The sequence below is a fragment of the Poeciliopsis prolifica genome, unplaced genomic scaffold (genome assembly GCF_027474105.1).
Source record: "Poeciliopsis prolifica strain line A6 unplaced genomic scaffold, Auburn_PproV2 SCAFFOLD033, whole genome shotgun sequence".
In the NCBI taxonomy this organism is placed as follows: Eukaryota; Metazoa; Chordata; class Actinopteri; order Cyprinodontiformes; family Poeciliidae; genus Poeciliopsis; species Poeciliopsis prolifica.
In genome coordinates, this window is record NW_026562408.1 from 6,282,670 (window position 1) to 6,300,010 (window position 17,341).

The 17,341-nt window shown below is 37.3% G+C and overlaps 1 protein-coding gene and 1 long non-coding RNA gene across 2 annotated transcripts; both read right to left on the bottom strand.

Annotated features, from left to right (window-relative positions):
• Positions 1 to 3,343: 3,343 nt before the first annotated feature.
• Positions 3,344 to 3,989, bottom strand: LOC129373605 (uncharacterized). The gene is made up of 3 exons (XR_008607386.1): positions 3,892 to 3,989; positions 3,699 to 3,817; positions 3,344 to 3,629 (listed from the first exon to the last, which is right to left on the bottom strand). It is a non-coding gene; the product is annotated as an uncharacterized LOC129373605 (long non-coding RNA).
• Positions 3,990 to 6,741: 2,752 nt separating this feature from the next.
• slc46a3 (solute carrier family 46 member 3) lies at positions 6,742 to 17,153 on the bottom strand. The gene is made up of 6 exons (XM_055051669.1): positions 17,058 to 17,153; positions 15,515 to 15,734; positions 12,937 to 13,819; positions 12,215 to 12,298; positions 11,855 to 12,011; positions 6,742 to 9,892 (listed from the first exon to the last, which is right to left on the bottom strand). The coding sequence occupies exons 2-6, from the start codon at positions 15,707 to 15,709 to the stop codon at positions 9,742 to 9,744; spliced, it is 1,470 nt and encodes a 489-aa protein (XP_054907644.1). The 5' UTR covers positions 15,710 to 15,734; positions 17,058 to 17,153; the 3' UTR covers positions 6,742 to 9,741.
• Positions 17,154 to 17,341: the final 188 nt, after the last annotated feature.

Below are 17,341 nucleotides of genomic sequence, written 5' to 3' on the forward strand. Positions count from 1 at the left end.
TTTTGGAAAAAAATAATACTACAGGTACAGATAACCGGGAAATACTATGTGGAAACAGGACCTACGCTAACTGAACAGTGCCCTTACCATTCTCAACAACACCATGTCTACTGTGGATCACCGATGGTTTATTGGAACAATCCTTTCTCGGGATCTAAGTTGATCCACAGACAGATACTGCTTATGAACAGAATTAGTCCAGACTGCATTGAATATTTAGGACTGCAAAGAGGACTGTAAGAGCTAACCTCCCTTCCGTCTAAGACCTATGCAGGTCTAGGGTTGAGAAAAGGGCAGCTTACGTCTCTGCAGACCCCACACATCCTGGAAACTAGTTAGACATGTAGGTGAGAAGGTAAAGAAATATAATAAAAAATACAATTTGTAAAAGTGTCATGTTGATGAAAGATTAAAAAAAATCTGAAGTAAAATGTTTAAATCACTTTTACTTTTTATTGTACCCTTGTATTAATAAAAGCAATATTGTCCAAGATCTTCAACAATTTTAATGGGACTTGTTAACTTTTAAAGCTTTCATTTGCTTTGATTAGCATTTTAACATTTTTCTTATGTGATGGTTTGTTGTGTTTAATGTGTAAGTATTTTTAGTGTTTTTGGTGCGTCCGATGTTTGTTTTGCTGTTAGAAATCTTAAACTCGGCTTTTTTCACCGAGACATTGTCTCTCATGTTTGGTTCATGGCAGAATTTAGGAATACAAAAAAACAGCATCTCAAATAACTGTCTTCATTAAAACTTGGTATGCATGGATTACTTGACTGTGTTGGGCAGAAAGGCCTCTTCTAATTCAGACAGATGAAAACAAAACATTGATATTTCAGGGGTCACTGACAGAGTGGGGTTTCAAACTGAGGATTGTTGGTTTGTGGCTTTTAAAGTTGATACAGTGCTCAGGGAAATGCTCTTGACATGTTTCCTTTGAGCTGCAGGGGTGTCTTGTGTTGCAAATAAAACAAATGTAACTTTTTACTGTTGTCTGAGTAACACTAGCTAAAATCAACAATGTCTAACTGTATTAGGAAATTATTGAGCCTCCTGCCGTCCCGAGTGATGTAATAGGATTGGGCTGAAGGGTTTGTGGTTTGGATTTTGTAGGAAAGTCACAAATAGTATTTGACACAAGAAAATGTCAACATAGGGCTTCAAAGAGTGGCCAACAGCAAATGTAGCTTTCAAAGTTTTATATTACTAGTTACAGCTATGAGGCATGGACATGGATCAACATTTTTTTTTTAAATGTTTAGGAAGAGCAAAAGACAGAGAAAAGAGTTCGGGAGTGATTCATGGATTGTGGACAGCCACTGGAGTTTGCGCCTCCAGAGTCACCACACAAAGACGTGTCCCAGACATTTCTTGCGGTAAGTCACTCAGAAAACAGAAACGTCAAAAGTGGAAAAAGAATTTAACTTTTGGTTATTGGTCCAAAACCATATTTTTTAAGTTTTCCATTTCATCCATTTCAGATTCTGGAGGAAATGTTGAGAGGGATAAATCAAAGCTGCTTGCAATCCAGCATGAAATTTTCGCCATCTGAGATTATTTCTGGAGCTATGTCATCTGCTGGTGTTGATCAATTGAGTTTTAATAAAGTATACAAATAAACTTGGCTTGACTTAGTAACATTTAATGTCCTTGATTTCCAAGTAAAGTAACCTAACCTGATCTAAACCATATTGAGAATCTCTGTTGCCAGAAATACCAGAACCAAAACTGAGGGTCAGAACAAAGAACTGATATCTAAATGAATGAACTGCAGAAGAAAATTTTAAAAAACATCCAACTTTGGCCAACAGTAACCAGGATCATAGCAAAGAACAGCAATGGTTGTGTTAGACCAGATCAGATAAATACAGATGTTGCTGCTGCTCCCTTACAGATTTCCACATGAATGCTAGCTAAATGACTGCTGGCACAGTTAAACAAAGGGTTTTTTTTTACTAGCCTTGTGGTTTCTCTAATGTCAAGTTAAGCTGGAGAGGCTCTGATTTGACCACAGATATACCTCTTTTAGGACAACTTGTGTGCTTCTTTAACGGCACGACCCAACCAAATGAAATCAGCTTGATCTTTCTTAAGACACACATGGCTGTTAATATGCCCAAAGAGACAATAAAACCTGTACAAAGAAAAAAGAGATGGATTGGGTTAATCAATTTGGACACTAAAAGGTGAGACAAAAATATACATGGTGATAACAGAAAAATGTCATGGCTGAAATTCTGCATAAATAATCCTCATGTATCACACTCCTCTCCTTTCCATTCTTCTGTGATTATCAGGCTCTGATATCTCCCCCTGTCAGGAGCAGCAGGTTGATTAATCCAGTGTGTTGAAGCAGAACCAGGCAGCATATTGATTGGCACAGTGACCTTTTATCTGCCATGGTTCCACACATGTGGGGGGTTGCCTGTCTTAAAAGGCTTGGGCTCAGCAGCAGAAGACATTGCTAAAGACAGGAGTGCAGCTGTGAACAAATGACATTCATAGCTTTCAGACACTGTAGACTCAGCATTGTGAACCACCCCCTTGAGAGTGTCTCCTCTAACCATTGTTGAGATGATCATCGATATAAATTGCTTTCTTTGAGGTATCACCAACTCTTCTTTCGAAAAACAAATCCATTTGTGGTGGTTGATAAAAAAATAAATAAGTAATGCTGGCAAATTGTTTGAATGTAAAACATATTCAAGACAAAACACTTGAAACTGTTACAGCACCACAACTTTACTCAGAAATGCAAGAATTTTGGTCTCATAATTCCTGCAATAGCTGGTCAAAGTGGGTGAAGACAAAGGCGTGTGACCCGACCGAGGGGCGGGGTTCCTTTTATTTATAGGACGCACAATTGAACACAGGTTTGCAATTTCTTTTTGTTTTAATGTGTAGGGTTTTAACTGTGTGTTTTTATTAGTGGTGTTGTAAGACAGGACAAGACAGCAGTAGCTATCTAAAGGAAGACTTGCCTGTGTGTTTAGGATTTATTTTTTTTCTTTTGAGATTTTTCTTAGTCTTCTCCTACAGGTATGGACGGAAGTGGTTAGCCTGCACCCTGGTGTGACAGAAATCAGGCCTGGCGCTACGGTTTCTCAGGTTGCTGTTGGTCCAGAGCAGGGCGTGATCGAATCTGCTGATTTGTCTGCATTGACTGAAACTGAACAACGGCAGGTTCAGTCTCTTTTACAAAAGTATAGCTCTGTCTTTTCAGCTCATGAAGGTGACTTGGGGTGCACTAATCTGGTTTCCCACAACATCCCCCTGATGGATGAGGTTCCGGTTCGGCAGAGGTACAGGCGCATTCCCCCCTCAGAGTACGAGGCTGTCAAGTCACATATCAACCAGCTCCTACAGAACCAGGTAATAAGGGAAAGTAGCAGCCCTTACGCCTCTCCCATTGTTCTTGTTAGGAAGAAAGATTGCAAACAAACAAAACACTTCAAACAATGGAATAATTGCTGATGTCCGATTTCAGAAGCCGCTCACAACAGGACCGAAGGAGTCACGCCCACATATCCAAAATAGCAGCAGGTTCCGTTCTGAACTGCTCACGCCACACTGACAGGACAAGACAGCAGAGCGTCCAAAGCGCTGCAATGCCCACAGCAATTGGTGCCTAAAACAGGAAATACATTACTGTGGATCTAGGAAAAGTAAGTAAAAATGAAAATGGCAGGTAGCTTACCCAGGAGTGGAAGCACAGTTTCCCGGAGAGGAAGCGGACCAACAAGTGAGGACTAGATGGAAGCCACACGCCGCAACAATCTCCAGCTGCAACCGCCAATGCCACGCCAGCAAACAATGCTGCAGAAACGCACGGCAGGTATAGCACCAAAACCAAACCACAATCCCAGCCAGATGGTACAAATGGCACTTACGATTTCCAGTAAGCCGATCAAAACCACAGGCCACTCAGTCAGCCAGCATGTAGCAGAGGAGACAAAGACACACGCACCTTGCAGCGGCCTGCCTGGCTATAAAGGCACCTGCCCCGCCCACCAATCAAAGGTGCACTTCTTGTTGCACCTGGTATGCAGAGTGAGGATGGTGAAACACCATACTCTTAAGTTGCAGCATACAAGGCAGGAAATATCCTGGATATGTTACATCTAGATTATTTTTTGTATTGCTGTGAAATTTTAAGGTGAGGTTCTGTAAACAGGATATAACTCAAATCTTGTCAGCAATACAAGAATATGACTGTTGACATACATTGTCTTCTCTTACCATGAAGAGCAGATTCACATATGGTATAGTATTAGATCTAAATGTGTGAGTGTTGAGACGGACAATCATTTAAGGGCATGGTCAGAAAAGTGACACAGATTAAAAAAAAAGCACTATAAAGGACAAAAAAGGTCTTTCAATATGAATAAATAAAAAATTCAATCAATATTGCACCATGGCACAATTGCTAGCACTGTTTCCTAACAGCAAGAACTGAAGCTCGAATATCAGCCAGGGGCCTCTTATCTTTAGGATAACATGACCTTTAGGATAATTAGTCTCTCAGAAAATTGCCCTTATAAATGAAATGAGTGTGTTTGAACTGCGTGGATTGGCAATCTGTCCTGGTTTACACCACCTTTCATTTAATGACTTCTGGAGATGTAGACAATGGATGAAGAAGGAAAATGTTGCTGCCAATAATCTCTGCTTCCCCGGTAAATAATCCTTGGATAGCTGTCTTATAAAAACATGACAATAGTTTCAGGTTCATGAAGTAGTGCTTGCAGATATGAATATTTTTTAGATGAGAAAGTTTGAGACACTAAAACATGTGCTTTACTCCTGGCCCATCCCTTTAGCTAGATGTTTGGATTTTGAAATAATTTTAAAAAATTTTGGTGATATGACAAGTAATTGAAATGTGAAAAGAGACAATGAGGATCTGCAGTTTATGTGTCAGTATTGGAAGTTGAAGATCTACATTTGAAATCTTCGAAGAAGACAGTCGATCCTTCTCTAGTGGAGACGAGAAAAGACAATGAGGAGCAGGTGAAGTAGATAGCTATAAAGAAACAGACATTATTCGCAGTAAAGACTGGGAAAGACATCTGTAGAAGGAGTGGCAACCACATGAATCCATGGGATTCAGATGGGAGTGGAAAGGGGTAGGCAAATAGGATTATCTCAATAACATAAATCGATAAATCAGAGAAGACAAAAAGCCATGCATTGCAGCTTATGGGAAAGATGAAAGCCAAATGCAAAAAATGTGCGGACTGTTTAGCTCACAAAACTTGAGATCGATCTAGTTAAAAAAAATCATACGTCAGTTGTAAAACTAAATCATTCAAACAGGCACGAAAACACATAGGGAGCAAAGGTTGATCAGAGTAATAGCATTATCTGTTAACAATAAACAAAAAAGGAGGGAGAGACAGAGAAAATGGCTGCCCTCCAAACACTGGTTTATTGTCCCTGGCCTTCACTCTATTCTGGGACTGTCTACGAGGCACAAAGCTGCACTTGTGGCATTGTTTCCACCTGATTCAAACCTCATGTTGAGCCTTCCACTAGCTACACAGTTTATGTGCCTGTTTTAATTTCCATTCTTTTTAGATTCTCCAGTGCCACATTTAATCCTCAATATAGTCAATAGAGGGAGATCGTTAAATGGAATCGACTGTAGATTTTCAATCTCAGTTGAAAGAGATTGAAAATCCCTAGAAATCCTGGAAAAATTAACTTAATGCCATCTGATGATGCCATTAAGTTAATTTAATGCCATCATTAGATGGCAGTAAATATAAATATAAAAGTTGTTCCATTCAAAACTTCACTTCAGTCACTTAAATTTGGTATTTAATAGGGTATTTAATTACAATTTATCTTCCCATGTAGAGAATCGAGATAAAGAGTGGGGTCTGTTACCCGCTCTCTGGATCAACATCACAGAAAGGGCCAGTGGTGATGTGATGTGGTGTGGTGCAGATGATTGCAGTGCTGATTCAGCTGTGTTTGGAAACCAAAAACCAAAGAGACCCTCATTCCCCCATCCTCCTCTTAAAACCATATTCCGTCAACTCTCTCTTTAATCCCCATCGACCCCTTTGCATGCCACACTGACACAAGCCACCCTGACTGTCTCCGCCAGAGATCCCTACCCCTGGGAAAACCCATGAAAACTATCATCACCACTCACCACACCTCTATCTCTGATTCAAGTCGAGACCATATGTTCCGTGCCTCAGAAGGACCCGTTGTTAAACCTCAAGTAGTGAACTTCATTCAAACTCTGTGTTACCTTCTAATCACAATCTAGACTCAAATCTCAAAACCTGAGAATGGAAATCAAATAACTCCACATTTCAATCAGGCATCATTAAGCTTTCCATGACTGAAGCTACAGCCAGAATAACCAACAGGAAATTACACTCAATTTTATGGGGATGTTTCACTTTTACAACATTCACAGGACTGGCAATTTTTTCCCCCCTTTGTGGCATATGTTTTCAGATCAATCTAGCTGTCCCACCTTTTAATAAATCTAAATAAAGTTAGATATGGTTTATTATTTATACATACAACTGCATTAAAAACTGTTAACGTCCACTTTAAAGCCAAAGTAAGTCTTATTCCTGTGATGCACCATGTGTGGCTAAAATCTGATTTATGTAGCATCTCCAGTGCTGATTAATGTGAAGGAGTTGTATTGCATTCAGGCCACATCATTCATCTTTTGTGGTTCCCACAATAACCAACCCAAGCAGAAAACAAGTAGCTATACGGCTTGAATGCATTTATTTTGCTCATTTATCATCCATACAACACATATACTTTAATACTTACATTGTGTCATGGAAGAAAAGCCTCACAAACGTTGAAGGCTATGATAAGATGCAACAAGGGATTTTTCAAATGAGAAGCACTTTCACCAACTGAGCTAGTATTGCTAGATGGGTGGACAAAGACTGACACCTAGTGGCTCATATAAAAACTCACCCAGAAAAGGCTAACTGAATGAGAATAAAAAGAACAAGATGAGGAAAGTTTATGTAAAAAGACATTCCTAAAAAGTTAAATTAAATGCCTGAAAGTTTTACACAAAAAGGAAAATTCTAAAGTTCATTGATGGGTGTGGACATTTTGTATTAACAATATAGAGAGGTTTTATGGAAATTAGATCTTGGTTGCAATATCAAATGAAATTCTTAAAATTCAAAGTTGCATAGCAGGGCACAAGATCTAAACAGTAGCTTAACTGGCTTTATGATCTCATGTGCTCAGTGTTGGGTATAGCATTTTTTATGATCTGGGTCACCTCAGTTTACTTTTTTGTGGATGTTATTTGAAATAGGCAATTCTGTTGTGAGCTACTGTCACGTTCCCGGAGGTCAAGACAAATGTGGACTGTTCTCAGATTTGTACCAGTATTTATATTTTTCTTTCAAGCAACTTTTTTGTAAACTTTCAAGAAAGTTGCTTATTGCCAGTATTTTTGTAAGCTTTCAAGAAACCTTCTAAGAAAACCTTCTTTAAAGCTCTTTTAAACAGCACTTTATTGTTGAACAGATTCAACTTCAAATGTGTCTGGCAACAGCTGAGATCCTACCAAAAAGAGAAAAACTGACCAACACAAAATTGAAAAATAGTTTAGCTCCAATTGATTCTTCTGGACATATTTAAAGAGACAAACAACTTTTTTATATGTTCATTTTATTAAGACACCTTAACTAATATAAAGTGCATTTTGATACAAAAATATTAATTTTATCAATGAAACCTTGATCTACAAAAAACTGCTTTAGAATGTCTACCTTTTGGTAATATTTAAAATCAAAGGTTCAGTCCTGTGGCATTGATTCTTTTCTTCTTGTGAACTTGGATTTGTCTCTGGAAACTTAACCTTATTTCTACAGATTTTATTCCATGTTGAAAAGATTACAAATCACACAATACTAATATATCTTATAACTTTCACACCACAAGTATTTATTTCTGAACTGACCTACATTTTAGCTCCCTCGTAACAGTTTTCTATTTCAAGTCACTGCCTCCCAGTCAAAAAACACATTTTGCTAGTTCTCATTGTCAGATACCAGATCTTAATTAATGGTGTTCTGTGTCACCGCTAATTAAGATGTAAAGTGCTCACCTAATGAGCAAGTTTTCTTTAGAGAAACATAAGAAGCATTCTCTGCCTCATTAAAATGTTCACTTCCCAATACATACTAGCTTATCAACATAAATACATGTTAAAAATTCAAGGGTTTGTTTCCCTTTTAATTTAATCTTCTCGTGTCAATTTTTTTAAATATTATTTACTTTTATATTTTTCATAATTTTACACATAATAAAAAAAACAACAAAAAGACAAATTAACACATAACTGATTGTGCAAATATTTTTGAAAAGAAACATACTTTTACATGTTTCACAAAGAGCGACAGTGGCTCAGGGATGAGGGTTCGAACCCCAGTCTATTACTCACTTTGTCCCTGGGCAAGACACTTCACCTGCCTTGCCTACTTGTGGTAGTCAGAGGTGGTGGTGCAGATTGAATGGCAGCTTCAATCAGATTTTTCCAGGCAGCTGTAACTTGTAATAAAAAGAACTTTGGAGTCCACTGGACTGGACTACTTAAAGTGCTACACAAGTACAGTCCATTTACAAAATATGAAATTAAAAAACCAGCAAAAATCAGTCAAACCGGCCCTTTTCTGGTTTAAATAAAACAATGAATAACACCATTTTAACCCAAGACAAATTAATACATTCTGCAACAAAGCATTTTGACATTAGTTAACAGGGAAGATTTTTGGCAATATTATTTTTTGTGTCCTGAGTACCGTACTTTCCAGACTATAGAATGCACCTCACTATAAGCCATACCCATAAAGTAAAAAAAAAAAAACTGGAACCATACCAGCCGCACCGGGCTGTAAGGCGCTGGTATCTCCGCCGCTCGGTTTTCCTTAATAAATCTGCCATTAAGGACACAGTCCTGCGTCTGTTATGTGCCACCTGATCGATAGCCTTCAACTTAAAAAAAAGCATCATATGAACTTCTTTGTGTGGTTTTCATAATGAGGGGGTATGAGTTGAAAAACATTTCTCTGCTGTGCCTGCTGCTAGAATGTGCTTGTGTAAATGAAAATTAGCGCTTTCTTCGATTTCCAATTTTGACTTCTAATGAGTCACTTCATGCTGAAGATCCCCGTGGCGGTTAAAGAAAAATCCACAGAAAAGCCGCACCGGGCTGTAAGCTGCATGGTTCAAAGCGTGGGAAAAAAGTAGTGGCTTATTGGGCGAAAAATACGGTATTTGTAAAATGTTAATTAATGTGATCAGTTACTTCAAACTTTATGAAAATTAGGCAGTGCTAGAATTTTGGTGAAAATTGTTCAAAAAATAGCTAACAGTTAAAAGGTGAAAAGTAAATTAGAAGATGGAATTATTAAACAATTAATTACACCATATATAAATTCATCAAAAGTTTTAAAAATATTCAGACACAGCACACATATATTCCCCTGATAAGCTCACGTTCTCCTTCTTAAGCATATTTTTGTCATTAGATGTTCTAGGACAGAGAACTTCAGTGTTCATGGCACAGCCTACAACCCTTTGAAATGGTATTTAGCATGAAAAATAAAACTGACAAAGTTCCTGCAAAGAGAAGAAGCACTACATCAAAACTAATTTAACAACAAAATATTACACTTTCCTGTGGTATCAACCCGGAAAACTGAAGTTACTGACATACTTAAAAGGTAAATACGTTAACAATGTCCAGCTGAGGTGTTAACAGAAGGAGAGCTGAGAAGAGGACTGGTGTCGTTCTCCTTCTCAGCCTGGCCGTCCTCCTCAGAGGTTCCATCTTCTGACTTTATGGGTTCAGTGGTAACATCCACTCCGATAAAAGCCACTGCACTAAAATGTTCAGAAAGAGGAACACATGTGGACAGGAAATAGACATTACTAATTCTAGATAAAAAGGGAGACAACCTTATCTGTTGTGTCATGCATTTCCATTAATTGTCAATTCTTTTTTGGAAGTTCACAGACACATTGTCTATAAGTTAATTTTAAAACTAAAATGCCTTTCCATTTCATTAAGGAGTTTGCAATCTGTGTGCACATGTAGTTAGCAGGCAACAACAGAATATCTGGGTAGGCCTTTGTTATTTCAAAACTGATCACTGTGCAAAGAAAGAAGCACAGCATGTGATAAACATGTAGGCAGTGAGGAGGGTTATGTTTCACGCTACAGCTCTCACATTGAGTATCACTTTGTCTTTGCAGTTTAACAACTGTCAGCAAAAGAATCTTTTGCTGACAGTTGTTCTAGGACAGAGAACTTCAGTGTTCATGGCACAGCCTACAACCCTTTGAAAAGTATTTTATACCACTTGGATTCTGTCTGATAGACAAACACAAAAAAGTGTGTGGTTGTGAAGTGGAAGAAAGATGATTCAGCATTTCCCAATTATTTTTACTAATGCAAATCTGAAGATTGTGGTGTATGAATACATTCAGGCTACCCGAGTCAGAAGAACTGTTTTCTGTTCACAGCTGGAAGGAGACAGGTTTCAGTCAGTCTCATGTAATCTTTGACTGGATGTTTCTGTGACTGTCCAATATTTATCTCTATCCATCTTCCCTTCAACTCTAACCAGCTCCCTTGGATTTGCTGAAGAACGGGATCCCCACAGCATGATGTTGGCACCAACATGTTTGGGATGGAAGGATCGAGGTAATGTGCAATATTAATTCTCCACCATAGTGTTCTGCATAAAGGCTCATTTCCTCCTTTTTCCACATTTTCGGTGTTTCCCCACATGACTTGTAGTAAACCTTAAAGGGTACATTGTATGGATTTCTTTGAAGAACAACTTTCTTTTTCCCACTTTGAATTGAAAGGTTTGTTGAATGCCCTAGTAATATTTTTCCTCTCAACTTCTCCCACCTGAGCTGTAATATAATATGCAAATCAAGACCTTCTAGGTTTAAAAGTGATTTCACATCTTAGAAAGCTAAGCAAGTTGTGTGATATGGTTTTTAATTCTTAGGACAATGGTTAGAAAGTTATACTTCAAATAAGGAACTGTGCCTTCCTACTTTTTGATTCTGAACATTTCTCTTTTCTACAGAAATGATGTGTATTTGACAGTTATGACCCAGCAGAAAAGTGTTTTTGTCATCCAAATCCCAAGCAGCCAATAACAAGTTGGAGCAAAAACTTTTAAGCAACATTGCTGAGATCATGCATTTTAGTATTGTTCTTGGATGTATCTTTGAGTATAGCTTTTTTCTAATAACAATCTGTGTTTGAACAAATCAGACAATTTCTTTACCCAGGATTTGTCTCTGATAAAACACTTTATAGGAAGGTGGTGAGCCATTGGAAGAAAAGAACCACAGGAAGCCCTGTGTGTAGGGGACATAAAATAAATGTGGAACACATTACACCAAAAAATAACTTTTTTTTTGCATGAAAATCTGTATGTGTGAACAAAAACTAATACTCTACATTACCAAGCTCATACCATCGCTGTGGTGAAATATGGGGGTGGTGACATCATAATGTGGTGATGCCTTTTCATCAGCCACTGTTTCTTGATACTTTAAATCAATTGTTCCTAACTCTTTGAGTTAGGAACAATTGATTTGTATAGGATTGATTTGTATAGGATTGTGTTTGCATAAACTTGTCAACTAAAAATGTTGCTCTTCTTTTTAGATTTATTTTTCTGTTTGATTTGATTTCATTTATGTCTATTTTATGAATGTCTTTTCATTTAGAAAATAAATGGCTGCTATATGTAAGAGTCAAGCAAAAGCCTGATATGACAGTTTACTGTTGTGGTGTAAAGAGTAGGAAAATTAACTTACACAATTGCAGATAAAGGAATGACACAGAATCCCGCAGCTAAGAGGAAGGCAAAGCCCGGGTACCACCCCACCGTTGCAGCATAGATACTATTGAAGACTGCAGATCCAACATTATTAAATATACTCTCCAGAAAGGAAAGATAAGCAAAAAGGGCTCCTGAAAAAACAAACAAAAAAAATGGATTCAGTGAAGTATAACAGAGACGACTAAAGTCAAAATGTTATGTTTCTTCAAGTCCTTTCACTTCTAGGATAAACAGAAACTTTAAGTGTTTAGTTAAGGACAGGACACACACCAGTGGACTATGACTCTTTAAACACAGACATGCATTCATGGTGTGTGTCCAAAAGCACACTTGCCTTGCTCAGACTTGGAGACGATCTTTGATATTACCGAGCGGAGAACAGGGAAAGGCATTATGGACAGCAGCATGGGGATCCTTGCTGCAATAAAAATAAAACAAACAAGAAAATTAAGTAAGAAATTTTATTAAAGCTTTTATGTAACTGCAAACACACATAATCAGTGACGGAAATGTCAAAATTATAACGAGTTTCAGCGTTCATGTTTTTCATAATAAACCCCCTGGCAGTACTATATCTAAAGCAAACAAAGCAGAGATAAGAAAATAAGCAAAGCAGAGATAAGATGTCATGATTACAAACACAATAAAGCTTACAATTCAGTCTTCTAATAAAAGATCCTGCAAACTCAGTAGCTTCAGAACACATTACAGGCCAGTAAACTTACTGTCAATCTGTAACCAGTGAGAATAGCGAATGTAGTGTTTTTGTTAAGGATCTTTATTTTTTCAAGTGTTTTTATCTTGTTCAGTATTTAAAAGTTATTTCAGATAAATGTCATCAAATGAAACAGAAAATATAAATTACAAGGTCTGAAAAGTGACTACACACTTATGAGTGTAGTGAATCCATTAAATATTGATGTTCCACATATTGAAATAAATTACGTAATCTTTTTTATAAATAATCAAATTCTTGGGGTTGCATTTTTGTCTAGTTCAAGTAATGTTTTAGCAAAGTTTAATAACTTTAATTACGGCTCAGCAGCTTAAACTTACCTAAAAACATCAGAACTGTGGTTTTTGCAAACGCCATCATGATCAATCCTGACAGCACAGACAAGATCCCCAATGCAACGATCAGCAGCTGCGGGACTCCACAGTATGTGAATGCCGACACTCCCAGAAAACTGGTGAGGAACACCGTGGTGGACAGTGCTGAGCCATACCCAATCAGAATCTCAGTCCAGCACAGTGGCTCGTTCAGCTCATATAGTGTCACTAAGGAGATGCCTCCAATGTAGGTGAAGGTGAAGCTGGTGAAGATGATCATCAGGAGGGCTAAGACTATTTTACACTTGTAGCTTGCTCTTGCAAAGATCTGGCAGAGCCCAAAGATCAACTGTCTCAATCCAGGGCGCTGAGGAGACCCGTCAATATCACTGCCATCAGCGGGAGTCTTTCTTACAGTCTCCTCCAGGATAAAAATTGCATAGACTAGGATCAAACACTGGCACAGGGCTGAAGTTAAGAAAGGCCAGTTAAAGCCTGCGGCTCTCAGGAAGTAACCTGTAGATATCGCAGCCACTCCAGACAACAGTCCAATCATCATATCCACTCCGGCCATTCGCAGCGTCTTCTGCCGGTCGTCTTGGCACAAGTCCGCTATATAGGCAAAACAGCCTCCCAGGAAAGTGCTTATACCCCCAAACAGAGAGCTAAGAAAGGAAGAGCCAATGAGAAGGTAGATGTTGAGCTCAAAGAAGGACACAGTCAGGAAGGTGCTGGTATATATCAGTGTGCCGATCAGAGGCATAATGATGGTGATCTTGCGTCCGCCCCGGTCACTATAGGCCACCAGCACAAGAGTAACGATCAAAGATGGGATTGTGGAGAGTAGCTCCGAGTAAAGGGAGAAAAGAGACGTCTGCTTCTGCACCTCCTGGAAGACAGGTAATTTAGGTTAGAATAAAATCAATTCATGCTGATATGCATACACTACTGAATATTCCAGTGTCGCCTCATTACCCCAATTATCCCAGTTGACTTTCCTTGGTCCTTCAAAACAACAATTTTGCTGTTGCTTGTTGTTTTATTTTATGTAAAGAAATTGTTTCCTTTAGCCTAACTGAAAAGTACTCCAAAAATTTAATGTTAATTGATTGACACAGTGTTATAGCAATATTTGCAAATAATTAGTGGGTCTATCTGCTCTTGTAGCGAGTCTACAGTCACCTTTATAGTAGACATGTTGCATACTGCTTTTTAAAATAGTAGTTTTAACTCCTAAAAAGGGCAACAAGAAGGGATCATTTAGTTTTAAACCACTAGTCAATGTTTTTGACAGGCAGATATCTCTAAACAGATCGATTTGGCTTTCTTGTACGCAAGGGTCTTCTTTCAGCCTGATATCTGGTTGTTTGCAGAAACAGGTGGAGCAATGATCTTTAATCCATGCTCCAAAGACCTAGAAAAACAATCTGCTGACTTTGACACTTTAATTTGAGTTTTAGACCAAATGGTAGTATAACACAAAAATGTTAGAGGGTTTGAAATCTTTCAAAACTGTTGTCTAACACCTGTAAAAGCAGTTATAAAGATGGCAGAGATTGTGAAAACAAGTGAGGTTTTTCTTGAGAAAAAGCAAGCGGAACAAAGCTCTATTGCAGCTGCCAATGTGACAGCTGTGTTTTCAGACAGAAATAGATAATTCTTGTGTGAATGTGTTTCACTTCCTACTTTTATTTTTAAAAAATTTTATAGCATGACAATACTGGTCCATGAATGCATGCTTCTTTTAATCTGCTTAAAATCTAATTATTTTGGTACATTGAACACTGCAAGCTGTTATTGGATTAAAAATGATTTGAGATTATGTTGTTAGTTCAGGGTGTTGGAGTCAAGTTCAGAAGGTTAAGCTTGAGTCACATGTCTGCTTTGAATGACATGTATGGCATACAATTAAATGTATTCACCAAATGAGCATTTTAAATTATTTCACAACAAAAACACTACTGTAATGAATAAACAATGTTGCTCAGGTGCAACAACAATATACCCTTTAATTTTGAAATATTAAAACTATGGACTTCAACATAATTATGCAACTTCTCAAGCCAGTTAATTGCGTAGCATGAAATTAAAACGGGTATATAAATGCTCACCACATTATCAGATTTTTATCTGCGAAAAAAATAATAATAATAAAAAATACAACCTGGCCAAATCTTTTGTGTGAAATGTGAAAATGTTCCAGGGATGAAAATACTTCAGCATAGCTCATTTCCATTGATCATTAAGGGTTGACCAGTGTTTATGCACTAATAAACATAACCACCAGCTAGAATTAGAATAATATTGATTATTCAATCCTATATAGTTTTCATGAAAATGTTAAAAGACATCCGTACAAAGAGCTAGAGGGAATCATATTTGGGACTGATATTTATTTACATAAAATAACAGAATATTATCAAAAGTTAAATATTAGATAATCAATAAACATATCCTCTCCGTCCTGTGAAAAAAACCCAGTAATTCTCAGCTTTGTTTGGATAATGAAAAAATGAACTAAGGTTTGTTGCAAATAAGATTATTTGAGATGACACCAGGTTGCATCCCTCCATTAGGAACAAACCTTATGGAAGTCGGTCTGATTGCTGCTGCTGTTACTTGGAGCACATCTGGAAGAGTTGTCCGAGACGGGATAGGGAGTGTTGGTCAGCTGTTGCCAGAGCCTCCTGTACACATACTGCTGGACCAGCGGGTAGATGAGAAAACTGCTAAAAGCATACAGAGCCACCACCGGCTCCACCAGGTAAAGGCGCTTCATGTTGAGGAGGAATGAAATAAAGTTTCTGAAAAATACAGGATAAGAACATTAGATATTTAGAGATGCATACACATAAACCAGGAGCTGAGACTGGTCTTTAAAAGTATTATTCATCTGTTTTCACAAACATATTCACACACAATAAAAAGACAGGATGCAAACTAACCAGCAGATTTTAATCTTCAAATGTATCTGCGTCAATGATATCATAAGAGGCATATACAATTGAAATTACATGATTTAGAACTGAACAATTTTTTATTACATAAGGAGGAAACAGCAAAATCTGAATTTTTTCATTTTACAGGTGTTCTCAAATATGTTTAGGGTTTCTTTTCAAATTTTAAGTTACATGTTTTTTACTTTAATTTCCCATAAATCTATGTTTTGTTAAATAGATGTTCAAGAAAACCTCTTTACAATACAATAGATGTTTTTTATTCTTTCTTTTTCAATAAATCTATAGTTTTTCTTCAATGAAAAATAGAGAGAAAAAAAAACAAAGTGAAGGAAAAAATATACAGTTCATTTTTTTCTGGCGACAGGTGGGAGATTTTCTTTCCTTGCTCCTTTCAGTGCAGTGCAGTTTCAGGTTTTGATTATAACGGAATGTCCATTGTTAATTTAAGAAAGAAACTGTGGAAATTGTGACTATGGGTGTTTTGTCTTTGCTTTCTTTGAATGCTTCCAAATTTCCCTTAAATCTATGGGTTCTTAAGATCTATGGGTTCCATAATTTAATTAAAAAAACAATTAATTTACTAAATTTAACAAGCTTTGCATAAAGCATCTTATGCAAACACTTCACGCACTTTGTGATGTCACCAAAAACATGGAAAACTTGTTTTTTATAGAGTTTATCTCAATTACATATCAACTAAAATGTAAAACACAAGTAACAATTTACCCTCGTGTCTTGTGTAAGTGAAAAACTGTAAAGAGCCTAATTGTTTCTACATAAACGTCTGACCATAGCTTTAAAACATAACCCTGATCCATAGTTACATTGGGTGACAGAAAAAACGTAATTTGCTGCTTTAAAATTGTCACCGTTCTGTTTGTCAACAGAACAAATTCACACAGCTTATACATGCATATAACAAAATGAATTTACTTTTATCTGCTCGTATTACTATCGTTATGCTATCATTTAAGAAATACATTACGATCTAACATTGTCTGCCAGTTAGGAAGATAACACAACATTTAATAACCATAAAATAGTTTAACATTAGCAGAGGCTGCGGGTGAACGAGGGCAGTTCGATAACACACGTAACAAAGCCTTATTGTATAGTATTCATTTTAATCATAATGTTTTGCATAGACAGTGCAGTATTAATACCTACCTTCTTAAATGGCCAATACAGTCATGTTATTGCTCGATATTCACTTCCGAACACTGTTGTGTTTACGAATAGGCTGGAAGTCTTGTTATATATGCCAGCACGGAGGGTTATGAAAGCCGATGTCCCGCCTCTGGTCTACTCTGATTGGTAGAAAGAACTGCACACTTTCTTTAATTGGATGTGAGTGACTGTCTATTATGTTTAAATGCGAACGAGTTCATATTTCCAGTTTCTTTCTGCGTATTAATTATAGTTTATCTGTGTTTGTGTACAGTTGTTATCAG